This window comes from Somniosus microcephalus, chromosome 24 (genome assembly GCF_052327205.1).
Source record: "Somniosus microcephalus isolate GS21.2 chromosome 24, FLI_Smic_1.0, whole genome shotgun sequence".
NCBI classification, from domain to species: Eukaryota; Metazoa; Chordata; class Chondrichthyes; order Squaliformes; family Somniosidae; genus Somniosus; species Somniosus microcephalus.
This window is the reverse complement of record NC_141010.1, coordinates 12,600,479-12,617,473: the sequence shown is the minus strand read 5'-3', so window position 1 is coordinate 12,617,473 and position 16,995 is coordinate 12,600,479. Positions and strand designations below refer to the sequence as shown.

General features: G+C 44.4%; 1 protein-coding gene across 2 annotated transcripts in view; it reads right to left on the bottom strand.

Annotated features, from left to right (window-relative positions):
- Positions 1-454: 454 nt before the first annotated feature.
- Positions 455-16,995, bottom strand: part of scn4ab (sodium channel, voltage-gated, type IV, alpha, b) — a 232,152-nt gene continuing 215,611 nt past the window's right edge. For both annotated transcript variants that reach the window (XM_085966222.1, XM_085966221.1), the window contains 4 exons: positions 14,873-15,010; positions 13,376-13,480; positions 12,723-12,993; positions 455-10,394 (listed from right to left, as the gene is read on the bottom strand). In XM_085966222.1, coding sequence (XP_085822348.1) covers positions 9,046-10,394; positions 12,723-12,993; positions 13,376-13,480; positions 14,873-15,010 — 1,863 coding nt within the window. In that variant the 3' untranslated portion in view covers positions 455-9,045. The remainder of the gene's footprint in view (positions 10,395-12,722; positions 12,994-13,375; positions 13,481-14,872; positions 15,011-16,995) is intronic.

Sequence of the window (16,995 nt, the reverse complement as noted above, 5' to 3'; positions counted from 1 at the left end):
CCCCGATGAGGGAAAAATTCCCCTTTTTGTGATTGGCTGAAATCTTCATCCCAATCCGGCCAATCAAGTTTTAAAATTTACCTTGATGGAAATTGTGGTGGTGGGGATGGGGTGGGGTGGGGGAGTGGAATAGGCCCAGAGGATTTGAGCAATCAGGTGGAGTTTGGTAGGGTCCAGCAGTCAAGCTCTAGGATGTAAAAAAAGAAAGCCAATCCAATTAATTAAAATATTCTAATAATCATAAGTCAGGATAAATGCCAACACCAATCACTGATGAACGAGTGTGTATGTGAATTATGAAAATTATCTGACTTAGGTGTTGATATTTAATTTGTTTCTTGTTACCACCATATGAAAGATGAAGATGAAAACCGTGAAGAACTAAAGTTATTGAAAGGCAAATATTGAAAAATTGAAAGACGTATGTGACGTAAGAAAACTACTAGGCACTTGGTCTAAGCATTAAACAAAGCTTTAATCAACTGTTTTACAACATGGAGGTCTAGTTGTGTCCTTCACTAGTTCCTGTTAAGAATGTCCTGCGCAAGCTGGGCCCGTGCCCGAGTATTTATACTCTCCCTGAACAGCGCCACCCGTAGGCCGCTCAGTATTATTTCATAAGTCTTTCTTTCATGAATGACTGATTCATGTCAGTATGTGTGTATTGTAATATACTGTCGGCAGGGTGCTTTTAGTGGCAATGTGTGTGGCTCGTTGTGGTGTCCAGCATATGTTACTAATAGTCGCCTAACAACAAACATGGAAAAACAAGGTTAACTTATTTATTAATGTATAGTTTATTACAATTTTACAGGAAAAATGTTCATTTCCCCCCCCCCCCAAAAAAAATCTTTTCCTTCAGTATTAATACATTTCGCATCTCCAAATTTAGCAATGTATATTACAGACAAGCAGTCTTGTTACAGACCTGTGTAGGCCGTGGGGTTTACTCTGAAGAACTGGTCTAGTGCAGGTGCAGTGCTCACAAAATCCAGCCCGGGTCGGAAAGGTTGCAAAGCAATCAGGTTAAAAGCACAGCAGAAAAAACATTGGGGAAGGACAAAGGAACAAAGGTAATGTTAATTTATTAATCCAGCCTTTGTGGTGGAAATATAAGATATGTAACCCACAGCAGTAAAACAATTATTTTCATTGAGAGTTTAAAGATGATTATACAATTAGTAGGCTTAATGCATTTGTGTATAATTCCATTGTCCCCTATTTTAACAGTGGTACTACTGTTTAAAGAAAAACAGGTTAATAGTTGTGGTAATAGAAAGTCAGAAAGAAATGCCTTATCATGTAGATAAAATATCTCAAAGCGCTTCATATTTATTGGAGCACAGTGTTTGTTAGTAGAGGCAAACAAGGAATTACATACAAACATATTAAATGCAATTTTCTTTCCTGTATCTTTCTTACTAAATGATTCCGAGTCAGAAGGTCGTGGACTCTAGCCCCACTCCAGAGACCGGAGTACACAATCCAGGCTAACACTGCAGTGCTTTACTGAGGGAGTGCTGCACTGCCGGAGGTGCTATCTTTTGGATGAGACATTAAACCAAGGCCCCATCTGCCCTCTCAGGTAGACATAAAAGATCACATGGCACTATTCAAAGAAGTGCAGGCGAGTTCTCCCCGGTGTCCGAGACAATATTTATCCCTCAACTAACATCATTAAAGGAGATTATCTGATCATTTATCTCATTGCTTTTTAAAAATGTATTCATTCACGGGATGTGGGCGTTGCTGGTGAGGCCAGCATTTAATGCCCATCCCTAGTTGCCCTCGAGAAGGTGGTGGTGAGCCGCCTTCTTGAACCGCTGCAGTCTGTGTGGTGAAGGTGCTCCCACAGTGCTGTTAGGGAGGGAGTTCCAGGATTTTGACCCAACGGCGATGAAGGAATGGTGATATATGTCCAAGTCAGGATATGACTTGGAGGGGAACTTGGAGGTGGTGGTGTTCCCATGCGCCTGTTTGTGGGAGCTTGCTGTGCGCAAATTAGCTGCTTTGTTTCCCAACATTACAACAGCAACTACACTGAAAAAGTATCGGGCTGTACTTCACAGTAAGGTGTAATCGATAAAAGGTCACTGAGCCAAACAAAGGAGAGATTAAGAGGATGCTCAAACAAGTGGGTTTTAAGGAGGGGCTTAAAAGGATGAGAGAGAGGTGGAGAGATGCGGAGAAGTTTAGAGAGAGAATTACAGAGCATGGTGCCTAGGTAACGAAAGGCACAGCTACTCATGGTGGGGCCAAGGGATGGGGGATTCACTTTGTGACCCTGAGCTAGTCACTGCACCTTTGGAGAGTTCATAGTCTCTATAAAGCTAGGCTGACACTCCAGTGCAGTACTGAGGGAGTGCCGCACTGTCGGAGGTGCCGTCTTTCGGATGAAGTGTTAAACCGAGGCCCCGTCTGCTCTCTCAGGTGGACGTAAAAGATCCCGTCGCACTATTTCAAAGAAGAGCAGGGGAGTTCTCCTGGGTGTCCTGGCCAATAATCATCCCTCAACTAACATAACAAAAACAGATTATCTGGTCATTATCACATTGTTGTTTGTGGGACCTTGTTGTGCGCAAATTGGCTGCTGCGTGTCCCACATTACCACAGTGACTCCATTTCAAAAGTACTTCATTGACTGTAAAGCACTTTGAGACGTCCGGTGGTCGTGAAAGGCGCTATATAAATGCAAGCCTTTCTTTCTTTCTTACAGATGGGTTGGCCTGATTTAGACCTTCACAGAATCAAAGAATTTTACAGCACAGAAAGCGGCCATTCGGCCCATCGTGACGGTGCCGGCTATCCAATTAGTCCCACTCCCCTGCTCTTTCCTCATAGCTCTGCAAGTTTTTCCTCTTCAAGCATATATCCAATTCTCTTTGAAAATCACTATTGAATCTGCTTCCACCATCCATGCAGGCAGTGCATTGTAGATCATAACAACGTGCTGTGTTATTTTTTTTTTCTCCTCGTCTCCCCTCTGGTTTTTTTTGCCAATTATCTTAAATCTGTGTCCTCTTGTTACCAAGCTACCCGCCAGTGGAAACAGTTTCTTCTTCATCGTCTTGATTATTTTCTAAGCCCCTGCTGAATTTCATTATTCAGAATAACTAACTCACCAGCACTTCTCGATAAGTATAAAACATTAATTGGTGAAATATTTGAAATAGAGGAATTTAATTCATTCTTTAATTTCAAACATCGCATTGGGATGATGGGTTAGATGTGAGGCTTGGTGGGGTTCCTGAGCCTGACAGTGCATAGGATTTGGATAAAGGCACATTAATGACATCTTTTGTGAACCCCCCCCAGGTTAATGGCTGTTTCTTATAAAAAATATAAGCCAGCATGGAATTAGGAAAGGCCACTGAGCTCATTGAGCCTATGTCTTCCACAAGCAATGTACAGTCCATTAACCACTCCCTATCTATTTAATCTCCTCAGCGAAAGTTAGTTAGAAAGTATAGCACTGCATGTGTTTTAGGAGAGGTAAGGGAAGAAGCTTGGTGTTCTTAAAAGGTAGGAGATCATTATGTAGTGGCACATGGGGAAAGGTCCATGAAAGAATCATCATTACATAGAATTTACATAGAATTTACAGCACTGAAACAGGCCATTCGGCCCAACTGGTCTATGCCGGTGTTTATGCTCCACATGAGCCTATTTATGGTCCACACAAGCCTTTCTCAACTCTGAATGGATTGGCCTTGATGAGTCGAATTGAGTGACCTTGATGGGCTGAACGGAGTAGTCTTGATGGGTTGAATGGAGTGGTCTTGATGGGCTGAATGGAGAGGCCTTGATGGGTTGAACGGAGTGGCCTTAATGGGTTGAATGGAGTGGTCTTGATGGGCTGAATGGAGAGGCCGTGATGGGTTGAACGGAGTGGCCTTGATGGGTTGAATGGAGTGGTCTTGATGGGCTGGAGAGGCCTTGATGGGCCGAATGGAGTGGCCTTGATGGGTCGAATGGAGTGGCCTTGGTGGGCCGAATGGATTGGCCTTGATGGGTGAATGGCGTAGCCTTGATGGGCTGAATGGAGTGGCCTTGACGGGTTGAATGGAGTGGCCTTGATGGGCCGAATGGACTGGCCTTGATGGGTGAATGGCGTAGCCTTGATGGGCTGAATGGAGTGGCCTTGATGGGTTGAATGGAGTGGCCTTGATGGGCCGAATGGACTGGCCTTGATGGGCTGAATGGAGTGGCCTTGATGGGTCGGGCAGAGTGGCCTTGATGGGCTGAATGGAGTGGCCTTGATGGGCTGAATGGAGTGGCCTTGATGTGTTGAACAGAGTGGCCTTGATGGGCTGAATGGAGTGGCCTTGACAGGTTGAATGGAGTGGCCTTGATGGGCTGAATGGAGTGGCTTTGATGGGCTGAATGGAGTGGCCTTAATGGGCCGAATGGAGTGGCCTTGATGGGTCGGACGGAGTGGCCTTGATGGGCTGAATGGAGTGGCCTTGATGGGCTGAATGGACTGGCCTTGATGGGCTGGATGGAGTGGCCTTAATGGGCCGAATGGCCTTTCCTCATTCCAGGCTTTATGATTTTTTGGTAAGGAGGCCTCACTGCATTCATTCTCATCCTCTTCCTCCTCTCTGCCTGCTCAGCAGGCGCCACGCGGTACAGCGATTGCAGATTTTGTCTGACCTTTGGTGAATGGCTAGGGATTTTGACCTTGTACAGCAAGAAATTGTATTTTAATTTCTCCTGCAGTTGGTTCAGTGATGCACAACTTTCAGGGAAAAGGGAACAAGAATGAGGGATGATCAGAATCCAGATTGATGCACTGTACTCGGGTGGTCTAATTCAACCCAATACACCCACTACCCTGCCATAGTATGTCTGTATACTGCTTGAGCATAGTTATTAGTGACCTGTTGCACTACCTGGCAACAAACTTGCATCAGGTTTTTGGGTTCAGTTATGAATGAAAAAGTACAGCTGTGCCACATGCTGTCAGTGAACAAGAATTCAACAATATTTACAAACCAAAGCTTGCCTGATACAATTATATATATAAAAAAGACATATCGCTGTGGTGCACAGGAATCATTCCTCCCCCTTGAGAACATTGTGAGCAATATCCATTTTACCAGTAACTGGAATTATCACGATGCAGACAAACCTTCTGCCAAATAATAAGACTATGAGCTTTAAATACAATTCCTACCTTATATTGAGAAATTTGAATAACAGAAGAGCAATTAAGAAGAACAAAATAAATAGAAACATGCTGAAAACCAAATGATTTCACATTTACCTCATTGAACAGATCATCTGAGCAATTACTCTTCCTTTTCATCATTTGGTATTTCTTTCTGTACAAGCTTAATCACTAGAACACACACACATGTGCTCTCTTAACATTATTGTATTTATCCATATATTCACAACATAATCAGGGAAAGCAACAGTAATAAGACCATAATAAACAGGGTTGTCGCTATTTATTCAGTCCTATTATTCTGTTTCAATCTGAATGGGCATTGTGCCAGCAGTACCAGGGACAAGGGGCAGGCCCTCAATGTGGATGACTTAGTGGAACTTAACACCTTTTGCCAGACTCAAAACTAAATAAGACACGGCAAGGGCGCAGGAACATGGTTTGGAGTTCTGATGCTTAACTCTGCTGCGGAAGAAAGTTCGTCGCTAACCTTAATAACTCAACAGGGATCGCTTTGACTTTGTGTGATAGCATGAAAAGGGTCATAGCGAGTCGGCCGCCCGCTATTACAACTCTCCCAATTTTTATTTCCATTGAAGTCAGGAAGCGATGTAAAAATGGGCTGCTGACTCACTATCACCCGTTTCACACTGTCGGCCAAAATCAATTACCCCCTCCCAATGATTGCCGCCTACATAGTCACAAAGCACTTTTGGAAAAATTGAATTAAATAGACGTTTGTTGACTGCTTTTGCCCTTCGGAGATCTCTGGACAGCCTGCTTGAAAGCAGACATTAGATGTCAACCCCAGGGGTTGTCTTAAAGTGGGGTTCATACTGGATGAGGGAGAGAGACCTTATTGGTTTAGCCTGATCTGAAAAATTCTGCCCTCGGTCCAGCAAGTTGTTTTTTATCCTGGGCAAGTTCATGTGACACAGAACTTTATATCAGGTGTGGTGTGAACCTTTGCTATACTTCCTTGCATGTTGTTCAAATTCAGGTTTAAAAATGTATTGGCGCAGACGTGACCAGCGAGGCGGTGAAGCCATTGCATCGCAATCACATGGCTGTGCTGATATATTTACACCCCGATAAAAGAACCCAAGCAATACTCTAGTAAAAAGACTGAGGCTCTCAGGTGTGACACTTCTTACACACTGCAAGTACTACATGGACTTGCTGACCTTAAACCTCCAGATTTTTTACAAATTGTCACGATGGTCAATTGCATTGTTGTCTCAGTGGATCCTCGCGGTTACCTATCTGTGATAGAGAGCTTTGGTCAGATTCCACCTGAAGTACTGTGTTCAGTTTTGGGCCCTGCACCTCAGGAAGGATGTATTAACCTTGGAGGGGTTATAGCACAGATTTATCAGATTGATACCGAGGCATAGGGGGTTAATATGAGGACAGGTTGCATAAGCGTGGCTTGTATTCCCTTGAGTATAGAAAGTTGAGGGGTGATCTGATCGAGGTGTTTAAAATGTTAAAAGGATTCAATAGGATAGATGCAGAGAAACTATTTACTCTGGTGGGGGAATCCAGAACAAGGGGGGACATAATCTCAAAATTAGAGCCAGGCCACTTAGGTGTGAGATCAGGGACCACTTTTTCACAGAAAAGGTAGTGGAAATCTGGAACTCTCTGCCCCAAAAGGCTATGGATGCCAGGGGACAATTGGAGCTTTCAAGACTGAGATTGATAGATTTTTGTTAGGTAAGGGTATCACGGGATATGGAGCAAAGGTGGGAAAATGGAGTTGAGGTGCAGATCAGCCGTGATCCAATTGAATGACGGAGCAGCCTCAAAGGGCTGAATGGCCTCCTCCTGTGTCTAAAGTTCCTGTATGTAGATCCAGGTATTTAAGGTTATTGAGATTGTAGACATCATGCAAGTCTGAGGTGACTGGGTCGACTAGAACTAGGTGCCACCCATACAAACTGAGGAAGTAGGGGGTGAGGTTGGATGTTTACTTTTCCCAGAGTGGGGGCTGACTTGTGGAACAGAATTCCAGTGGTGGCAGTGTAGACTAGATTCCTTAGTCCTTCGAGAAAGTGTTAGATGGATTTCTGAAGAATGAGGTGATCGTGGCATATGGGAGGCAAGAGTAAATTAACATGGAAGACAGTGTGTGGATCTGGGAGCGCCTGGGGCTTGCTTGATTGCCCGCGTGAGGTCGGAGAGGAATTTTTAATGGAGGACTCCCGAATTAACTACATGTCTCTGGTTTTATGCCTATCCCAGGAGGTGGGGAAGGAGATGGTTGGTGCAAGGACCTGAAATCAGCCAAAAGGTGGGATGTGAGTAAATCTGAGCCTGAGGGCCTTTTCTTGTCCCGAGCAACATAAACATTTTCTCCCAGGCTGGGAGTCCTGCATGCCTCTCAGCTGTCTCATTTTTTTTTACCGGGATATCCTGATATTAAACAGCACTGCTGAGAAAAGCAGCAAGACTCCCGAACCTGCCCCATTAACCAAATCTGCGTGAGAACATTCTCCAGCTTCAACCTTCAAGCCAAGTTCTCAACACACTGCAGGTTGAAAGGTGCAGAGGTCTGCGATGCTGTTCAGGATCCACATCAAACACAGTTGTGCGAATCTGCTTTTACTCTGTGCACTAAGAGCGTATTCAAGGTTGCTCGGAACAATCCAGCGGATTGAAGAAAACTCAGTGTTAATGAATCAACACATGCAAATCCACGAATCACAATAATGAATGGGCTGACGTGTCGATGCTTTATGATAGTAGAAGAAAAGGATTGTGTTTTTTTTTGTGCAGTAGCAACAGGGTTTGTTACTTCACCTCGAGCGATGGATCCCACTGATGGGGCACTTTGGGGCGGGAGGAAGGACTCAAGATTTCGCAACTGTGCACGGTGATGCTGAAAATCACTACAGCACTAACTATACCTACCCTGAAACACTAACTCACCGTATCGGGCCGCACAGGCTATAGACAGAAATTGAAAGTCTCACTGTCTAGTGCATTTACACCAGAGAAATAGCAATAATTGGGAGATTTGTTGAATGCCATTCTACTTTGGTACCTTGCAGCATATAAAAATTATTACAGTACGTATATTTAAAATAGTATCTGAACAGCTGAATTTTAAAAAGATTACGACACAACAATTAAGCAGATGGCTTTTCTTTTTAAATTGTATTGTACAAAAAAACCATGTACTGAAATGAAAGTTCATTTCCAGCGATAATTTGAATGCTACTTACATTTTAGACAAGTGGCATTTATTATGGTTAGTAAAAGCACAGCATTGAAAGAGCTGAAAGCATTTTTAAATTGAACAGCTTTGAAATGAAACTGGAGAAATGACCTTTGGACTAACCTACCGTGTGATAATGGTTTTGTTTCTGAAACTATCAAAAGACAACCCTGGATGTTGTTTGGTATTAATTATACGCAGCATATCTGATATAAACACCATCACTGTACAAGGATCAACCACATCTCCCTGAAGAAAAGCATATGGTTCAAAAACTTCTCTTTAGCAGACATTTAGCAACATTCAATGTTACTCTTTTTTACACAAACCAAGTCGTGACACTGGAGAGATGCACATTCGAGTTGCAGCTAAGCACTTTGTCATAGTGCCGATTACAGTAAAGAATGTTGGCGAGATTCTTTTTAAAAGATGGCCTTTTTTCCTCTGGCACACAGATTGTGACCTTACTGTGGGTCCTCCCAGATTATACTGCAAAGACCAGTTGCACAATGCACGTCCCACTTGTTGACTGGAAACGTTCAGTGCTAGAAAACTAGAGACAAAGTAACATTCTTGAAGGTACTAGTGCCATACACCGTGGCACCTTGTGCCCTGCTTTGTAAGCTTGGCTCTTTGCAAGCACTTTCAACCCCAGTTATACAATTGACTCTCTAATACCCTTCGCTTCTGAAATCCAGTCTATTGGTTCGGCCGCAGTTACTGCCGCTTCTAAAGGGGTTATCGCTGCTTCTAGAGGGGTAACTGCTGCTTCTAGAGGGGTAACCGCTGCTTCTAGAGGGGTAACCGCTGCTTCCAGAGGAACTGTTGCTGCTTGTGAAGGAGTTTCTACTGCTTCTGTAGGAGTTGTTGCTGCTTCTGTAGGAGATGCTGCTGCTTCTAGAGCTACGCTCGGTGTACTTTCTTCATCAGGTTGGTATTTACCATAGTTTTGACTCATTCGAATAGCGAGTAACCCTTCTTTCTCTGGAGCCTCTTCGTCAGGTAGAATCGCGTCTGTTACGCTACGGCGGTACATGTAGGATGCGTGTTTGACAGAGCGTTTCAGCAGGTGACGCCGGAAAGCTCGTTGAATTTTGACTGCACAAACCTCCTCTTGCTTTCGCCGAAGTGTGGTGGTTATAGGTTCATACGAGACCTTGGAAGGATTGGCAGCCATGAACTTCTCCTCCATGGACTCCTTCAGAGCATCCATCTCTCCAGATTCACCCAACACCTCCTTAGTCAATGCAAAGAGTATATCCAGACAGTGGATTTTGTCGCCAGACACCATTGGTAGGTCCATGGTAATCAGCTTGATTTTATTCGGTTTGGCAATTCGCAATGGATCTTGCAACGTATTGACAAAGTCGGACATTCTGGAATACTCAACAAATTGCGTGGCTTCTGGATCAAACTTCTCCCAGACTTCATAGAACATTTCGAAGTCATCCTCGCATAGTGGTTCAGCGCTTTCCTCAGTGGCCACGTTGAAGTTCTCCAATATGATGGCGATGTACATGTTGACCACAATCAGAAAGGAAACGATGATGTAGCTGACAAAAAAGAATACTCCCACTGCTGGATTGCCACAATTCCCCTTGATGTCAGTGCCCTGATTTATTGCTTTGGGATCACAATCGGGAGGGCCACTGTTCATAATGGGCAAGAGTAGACCATCCCAGCCGGCTGAGGTGGTAATCTGGAACAGGCAAATCATGCTGTTGCCAAACGTTTCAAAATTGAATATGTCGTCAATACCCGCTTCTTTTTTCACATACGCAAAATTGGACATTCCAAATATGGAATAGATGAACATAACTAGAAAGAGTAAAAGGCCAATGTTGAACAAGGCTGGAAGTGACATCATCAAGGCAAACAAGAGAGTTCGAATCCCTTTAGCTCCTCGGATAAGTCGAAGGACACGGCCAATCCTGGCTAGTCTAATAACCCTGAACAGGGTAGGTGATACAAAGTACTTCTCTATTATATCTGCCAGCATTATACCTGAAACAAATAAAAATGGGTGATAAGAATAATTATTTGAGATACAAAGAATAATTGCAAATGGTGAAAATCTGAAATAAAAATGGAAAGTGCAGTGGGTTGGTCAACATGAAAGAGAAAGATACATTTTGGCTGGTCAGGAGGTCGGAGATGGCAACGGGAGCAGCTGCTGGCAGGCGGCCAGCAACAAAAATGGCCGCCCAGCACCTCGCCTTTAATTAGCGCCGCCCCGGCCGCAGGTAGGCCCCCCTGACCCTGTCTGACCGCCGCCGCTAACCTCACGCTGAATTTCACGGGAGGTGTTGGCGGCGCCGCGCCCGGGCGCTAGTTGCTTTGCGCCCCGTTAGGGCGCTAATGGGAGGCGCAAAGCAACCGAATTTTTAGGCCTACATCTTCCTCTTGCAGCTGCTGACCGATGCTCTGCATTTCCAGCATGTTCTGTTTCTATTTACTTTGCATTTTTTTAATCTATCCTTCAAAGTAAACGTGTTTAGGTAGATTTGGACTCTGCGATTGTGTAAATCGGGTGATAGCGAGTCGGCAGCCTATTTTACATCGCTCCCAATGTTTACTTCGATTGAAGTCACTGTTGCACAAAGACAAGACCTGCCGCACTGCTGCTCTATACATTACACAATCTAAAATGCAGAAAACGCTCGTACTGTGCTCTGACAATGAGCCTGCACCTGAAACATTAACCGATCATCTTTTTTCAGGCGCTGACAGATCTGCTGTATATTCCCTGCATTTTCCATTTTTATGTGTAATACTCCAAACCACCCATCCCCCATTTACTGGCTGGTGAACTGGCACAGAATGAGATGGTAGCGAGGACTGTGTCCTTCCTTTCCACTCCAGGGAACCTCCCTATAGGACAGCACTGCAGCATACCTGGAAGGTGGCAGTGAAAGAGGACTTGAGTCAGACTATTGCTGCCATTGGAATTGCCATATCTATATTGTGCGCTAGCTACAGGTGCCCTTACAGCAGATGGCACATCTCTGCACTTGGCTGTCTGCTGGCCTGGAGCCTTGGGCAGCCAGTTCTGCAAGGTCATTGCTAGGGAGGTACACCTCTGCTTGCAAATGTGCATGAGAGGGTACCAGCGGGTGGACAAAGTCTATCTCTGGTGATGTCTGACCATTTGTATCCCTCCCATTTCTCTTCCTCTTAAGTATAGGAGATTCCTATTGGGCTTCCTGTTGCCCCAGTATCATGGATATACCAAAGAAAATGACAGTGCCAGAACATTTGGTATAAAGCCTCCTGACTAACTAAATGGAAAACAAAAAAAAGGATAAAGGCTCTGAAAGTGAATGGTACCTACCTTACTATGGGGCATACCCTAGCAATCCCAGATGTCCATTTTATATGGGCGAGTCGATGAATGAGATGTATTCTGGTATGCCAGGAAATTGCATGAATGTCTAATGTCATTGTTTGGGCGGGTTAATTTTAATATAATTAGCTGCAAACTGAGCACTTCCAGAGCAATGACAAACCCGAAAAGTTGGAGGGGCACTAAATAGATGCAAGTCTCGCATAAGATGTCTCTTTCCATCTTTCCTGATCAGTTAAACCACTTCACACCCATTCATGTAATAAACTGTTACTCAATTGGAAAATCCATCCTACGATGTTGGGTGACAAGTAGAAAAATTAACTATTCAAACCTAACTTAAAGCTGATCTTTTGGCCAATATCAGCCTTACCACTCCATGTACCGCATGGAATTCCAATGTGACACTGCACTATCACATCATGGCAAACACTGATGTTATGACAAACATTCGGAGCTATGTATGGTCTTTGAATTGTGTATAGTCCTCATAAGTATCTAGAAAGTCAAGTTATAAGAGGCATTGGAGGGTGCAGTGAGTTCGATTCTGACCTTTCATGTCTGGAGTCTAACTCAGGTTGAAATGAAAGCCTATTGTCTGTTGACTGTAAGAATCCTACATGAATTGAGTTTGGACAGTTCCAATTTAGTTCCTGGTGCCACAAATCCAAAACATAAAAGCGTTTGTAATTGGGGATTAAGCTGGCAATTGCACTTAAAGAGGCACCTGATAGCTGATGTGGGAAATGGAAACATGTCACACTGACACAGTTGGGGTTGCTCTTCTGAATTTGGGGCTAAGGCACGCTACTGGGCAGAGTAGAGAGTGTCACTCTACTCTGGGAGTGCTTGATGCAAACACTGTGTGCCTGAAATTAAACTCATTCCATTTCCACACCATCCGACATCCCTCACCTAAACGAGGGAAAATCTCACAAAAACAAGTTTTCTTTTTTTTTTAAAAAAAAGCATGTTAGTTTCTGACTTACCCACAATAGAAAGAATCACCACAACAAAATCAAAAATATTCCAGCCAATGGTGAAGTAATAATATCTGAGTGCGATGATCTTGAGCACACATTCACAGGTAAACACAACAATAAACACCAAGTTGATCCAGTAAAGAATTTCATCTTTTTCTGCACTTTGGTCGTCTGTTTCTATCATCATAGTTACCATGTTGAGGCAGATGAGAATCATGATAAAGATATCAAAGGCTTGTTGGCTGACAAAATCAAAGAACACTCCTTGAATTTTATTCTGGGGAAGGGAAGAAAAAGAAATGTGTTGCCATGATATAAATACTTGAGCATTGGTTATATTCATCCTAGTATTTCTGACCAATATTTATGCATGGCAGGAGAATCAGAGGGCTGGATTTTGTCAATGGGGAGCTTTTGGAGGCGGGACTCCCACTTGTTGGGTTTTAGTCCCGCCTCCATCGACTTGTGGCCAACCCACGCTATCTTCCCTTGATTGACCTTGTTAAGCCCACCAGCTAAGTTCTGCTTAAGTTTGGTCCATGTATTTTCTCTGGTATCTTTTAATCAGGTCACACTGGAGAAGTACTTTGAACAGAACATACTCCTCATAGACACTTCATTCCCTTCTAAGGTTCATTGATAGCCGACTTTACACTTACACTTGGTCTGGGGATGGGTTTTTGTGGTTTCTTTGAGCCAAGCTTTTTCATAGCGTTGTAGTACTTCTTCTGTTCTTCCGTCATAAAGATATCTTTTCCTCCAAAGTAAAGATGAGAACGCTTACAATTAATTCACGAAACTTCAGCAATATTCAGTAAAATCAATGAAAGACAAAGGAGTGCTCTGTCAAGCTCATCAACATTTTTAGAGGTTTGTTTCCAAGCTATTCTAGATTGTTTATTCTAGTTTATTTATTACTCCCTACATTGTCTATCTACTTATTGATATATTTTTTAATATATTTGTTTTCGGGATGTGGGTGCCGCAGGCAAGGTCACATTTATTGCCCATCCCTAGTTGCCCTCAGGGCATGAAGAGTCAACTGTGCTGTGTGGGATTGGAGTCATTTGTAAGCCAGATCATGTGGAGGTGGCAGGTTCCCTTCCCTGAAGGACATTAGTGAACCAGTTAGGTTTTTACAACAAGCTTTCATTTTGTCTGGCGCCAGCTTACAAATTTACTGAATTCATTCTCCCAACTTGCCATGGTGGGGTTTATACCGCAACATTCAAACTTACTTTTGATGCATATTTTGTGCTCGTGGTGGCGATGGACACTAGTTTCTTCTTCAGGTGACCAACGCAGGCATCAGGTAATCCCAAGTCAGGCACAGCACGGTTAAATGGAAAGTAAAGTTATTTATGCTGTGCTCCAACGATGCACATCAACACCAGCTCAGGAGGGCACTTGTATTTTTTCCCCCTCTTCCCACACCAGCAAATCTGTGACCTTTCTGAATGATACTGATAATTTGGTGCCAAATTAGGGGCAGTTTTTTTTTGCTGTGATCTCATGCCCACCAGGGACTCGATTGAGCCGCATTTCATGTAGGACGAACAGTCAAACAGGGGAGACTTTCACTCCATCAGTCTGGGCCGGATTGGAACACAGGAACCATGGGTGAAAGGCCGGTATCTCACTGACTGTATCATTGGCCCTACAACAACAACAACTTGTATTTAGATAGCGCCTTTAACGTAGTAAAACATCCCAAGGCGCTGCACAGGAGCAATCATCAAACAAAGTTTGACACCGAGCCACATAAGATCGTAGGGCAGGCGACCAAAAACTTGTTCAAAGAGATAGGAGTGTCTTAAAGGAGGAGAGAGAGGCAGAAAGGTTTAGAGAGGGATTTCCAGAGCTTAGAGTCTTGGCAGCGGAAGGCACAGCCACCGATGGTTGAGCGATTAAAATCAGGGATGCTCAAGAGGCCAGAATTGGAGGAGCGCAGAGATCTCGGGGAGTTGTGGGGCTGGAGGAGATTACAGAAATACCCTAAAATGTAACCACCTCCCCGCCCCATTCATAAGTAAAGATAGAATGGTAAACTGAAAGCTTTTGAAATTTGTTTAAATGTTATCCATGACTATGCTTACACTTTGGTTTATCACAATAGTCACTGGAAAAGGTGTATAATGCAAAGAAGAAATACTTATCTTTTTCTTTTGTTGGTTAAAATTGTCGATAATTACACCAATAAAGAGATTGAGGGTGAAGAATGCCCCGAAGATGATGAAGATGACAAAGTACATGTACATGTACATATTAATTTCATAGGATGGCTGCTCTTCCATCTACAGAGGAAAATAGACATTTTTAATACTTCACAGACCCAAGGTCACATCTGAGCTTGTGGAACTAAAGGCTTCGGGGTAAAAATTGGGTATCGCCCATTTTGGGGTGCTAATATCGGCCGGGCGCAAAGTCTAGCGCCCGGCGCTAATTATTGCCTCCGACTGCAAAATTCGCCTCTATCACTCCTGGAGGTGATTTGAACGCTACATCAGGCGCTACACACCTCTCTTAAGGCGCTAACGTCGGGGAGCGAGGCGCTACCTCAGAACGCTACTGAAGCTCAGGCGGTGCCAGTTACCATGGAAGCCAGACAGACTGGCGCCGTCCAGTTCTTAAAGGGGAGGGGCCATCTTGCTGGCCAGCCACACCCTGCTCATTGCAGCCTTGAATCTCGGCCTGGAGAGACCTCGAAAGCAATTGTGTTGGAAGCACTAATGGATAGGCCCAGGGAACGACCTCGGCGCTTAGGAACCTCAAAAGTGGTGCTGAGGGCCAAAACTCCTTAGGACAGCATTAAATCTTTCCAGACGTCTCTCTCCCTCTCAACCTGCGTGTACCAAAACTTTTGCCGACAAGAAAAGGCAGGAAGCGCCCGCCTTTAAATGGCGCTCCCCCAGCCCCTTCCCGACTTGAAAACGTTCCCCTCTACCTGTCGTTCCTAACGGCAGGCGATAAGGCAGGGGGTGTGACTCAATATCCGGTCCGGGGCACTACTGGGGCATTGCACGCTCGACTGACGTCACAATCTGCAGGCGCAGGAGTCTCTCTGTTCTACCTGACGAGCGAATTGGATGTAATATCTCCAAATTTGCAGATGACACAAAGCTGGGTGGGAGGGTAAGCTGTGAGGAGGATGTCGAGAAACTCCAGTACGATTTGGACAGATTGGGTGATTGGGCAGAAACATGGCAAATGCACTATAATGTGGATAAATGTGAGGTTATCCACTTTGGTGGCAAAAACAGGAAGGCAGATTATTATTTGAATGGCAATAGATTGGGAGAAGGGGAAGTGCAAAGAGACCTGGGTGTTCTTGTGCACCAGTCGCTGAAGGTAAGCACGCAGGTGCAGCAGGTGGTTAAGAAGGCAAACGGTATGTTGGCCTTCGTAGCAAGAGGGTGCGAGTACAGGAACAAGGATGTCTTGCTACAGTTGTACAGGGCCTTGGTGAGACCGCACCTTGAGTATTGTGTGCAGTTTTGGTCGCCTTACCTGAGGAAGGACGTTCTTGCCATGGAAGGAGTGCAGCGAAGATTCACCAGGCTGATACCTGGGATGGCAGGAATGACGTATGAGGAGAGATTGTGTTGATTGGGCTTATACTCACTGGAGTTTAGAAGATTGAGAGGGGATCTCATCGAAACCTATAAAATTCTGTCAGGCCTGGACAGACTAGATGCAGGAAGGATGTTTATGATGGCTGGGGAGTCCAGAACCAGGGGTCATAGTCTAAGGATAAGGGGTAAGCCATTTAGGACTGAAATGAGGAGGAATTTCTTCACCCAGCGAGTGGTGAACCTGTGGAATTCTCTGCCACAGAGGGCGGTGGAGGCCAGTTCATTAAATATATTCAAAAAGGAGTTGGCTATATTTTTTAAGGCTAAAGGGATCAAGGGATATGGGGAGAAGGCAGGGACAGGGTACTGAATTTGAATGATCAGCCATGATCTCATTGAATGGCGGAGCAGGCTCGAAGGGCCGAATAGCCTACTCCTGCTCCTATCTTCTATGTTTCTATGTTTCTATGTTTCTATCATGGCGGTAGTGTTTAGTGCCACCGTGAAACAACTGGTCAATTTAGCTCAGGCGCTAAAATCGCTGCGCTCGGGCGCTAAGTTCCTAGCGCCCCGTTAGTGCACCCCCGGAGGCGCTAACCAACCGAATATTTCCCCCCTTATTATCACAGAATTTCATTCAAAAAAGCTCCCCTTTGACTTTGAAGCTGAGAAGGGCTGGGGCTGGGGGGAAAGGTAGGAACTATTCC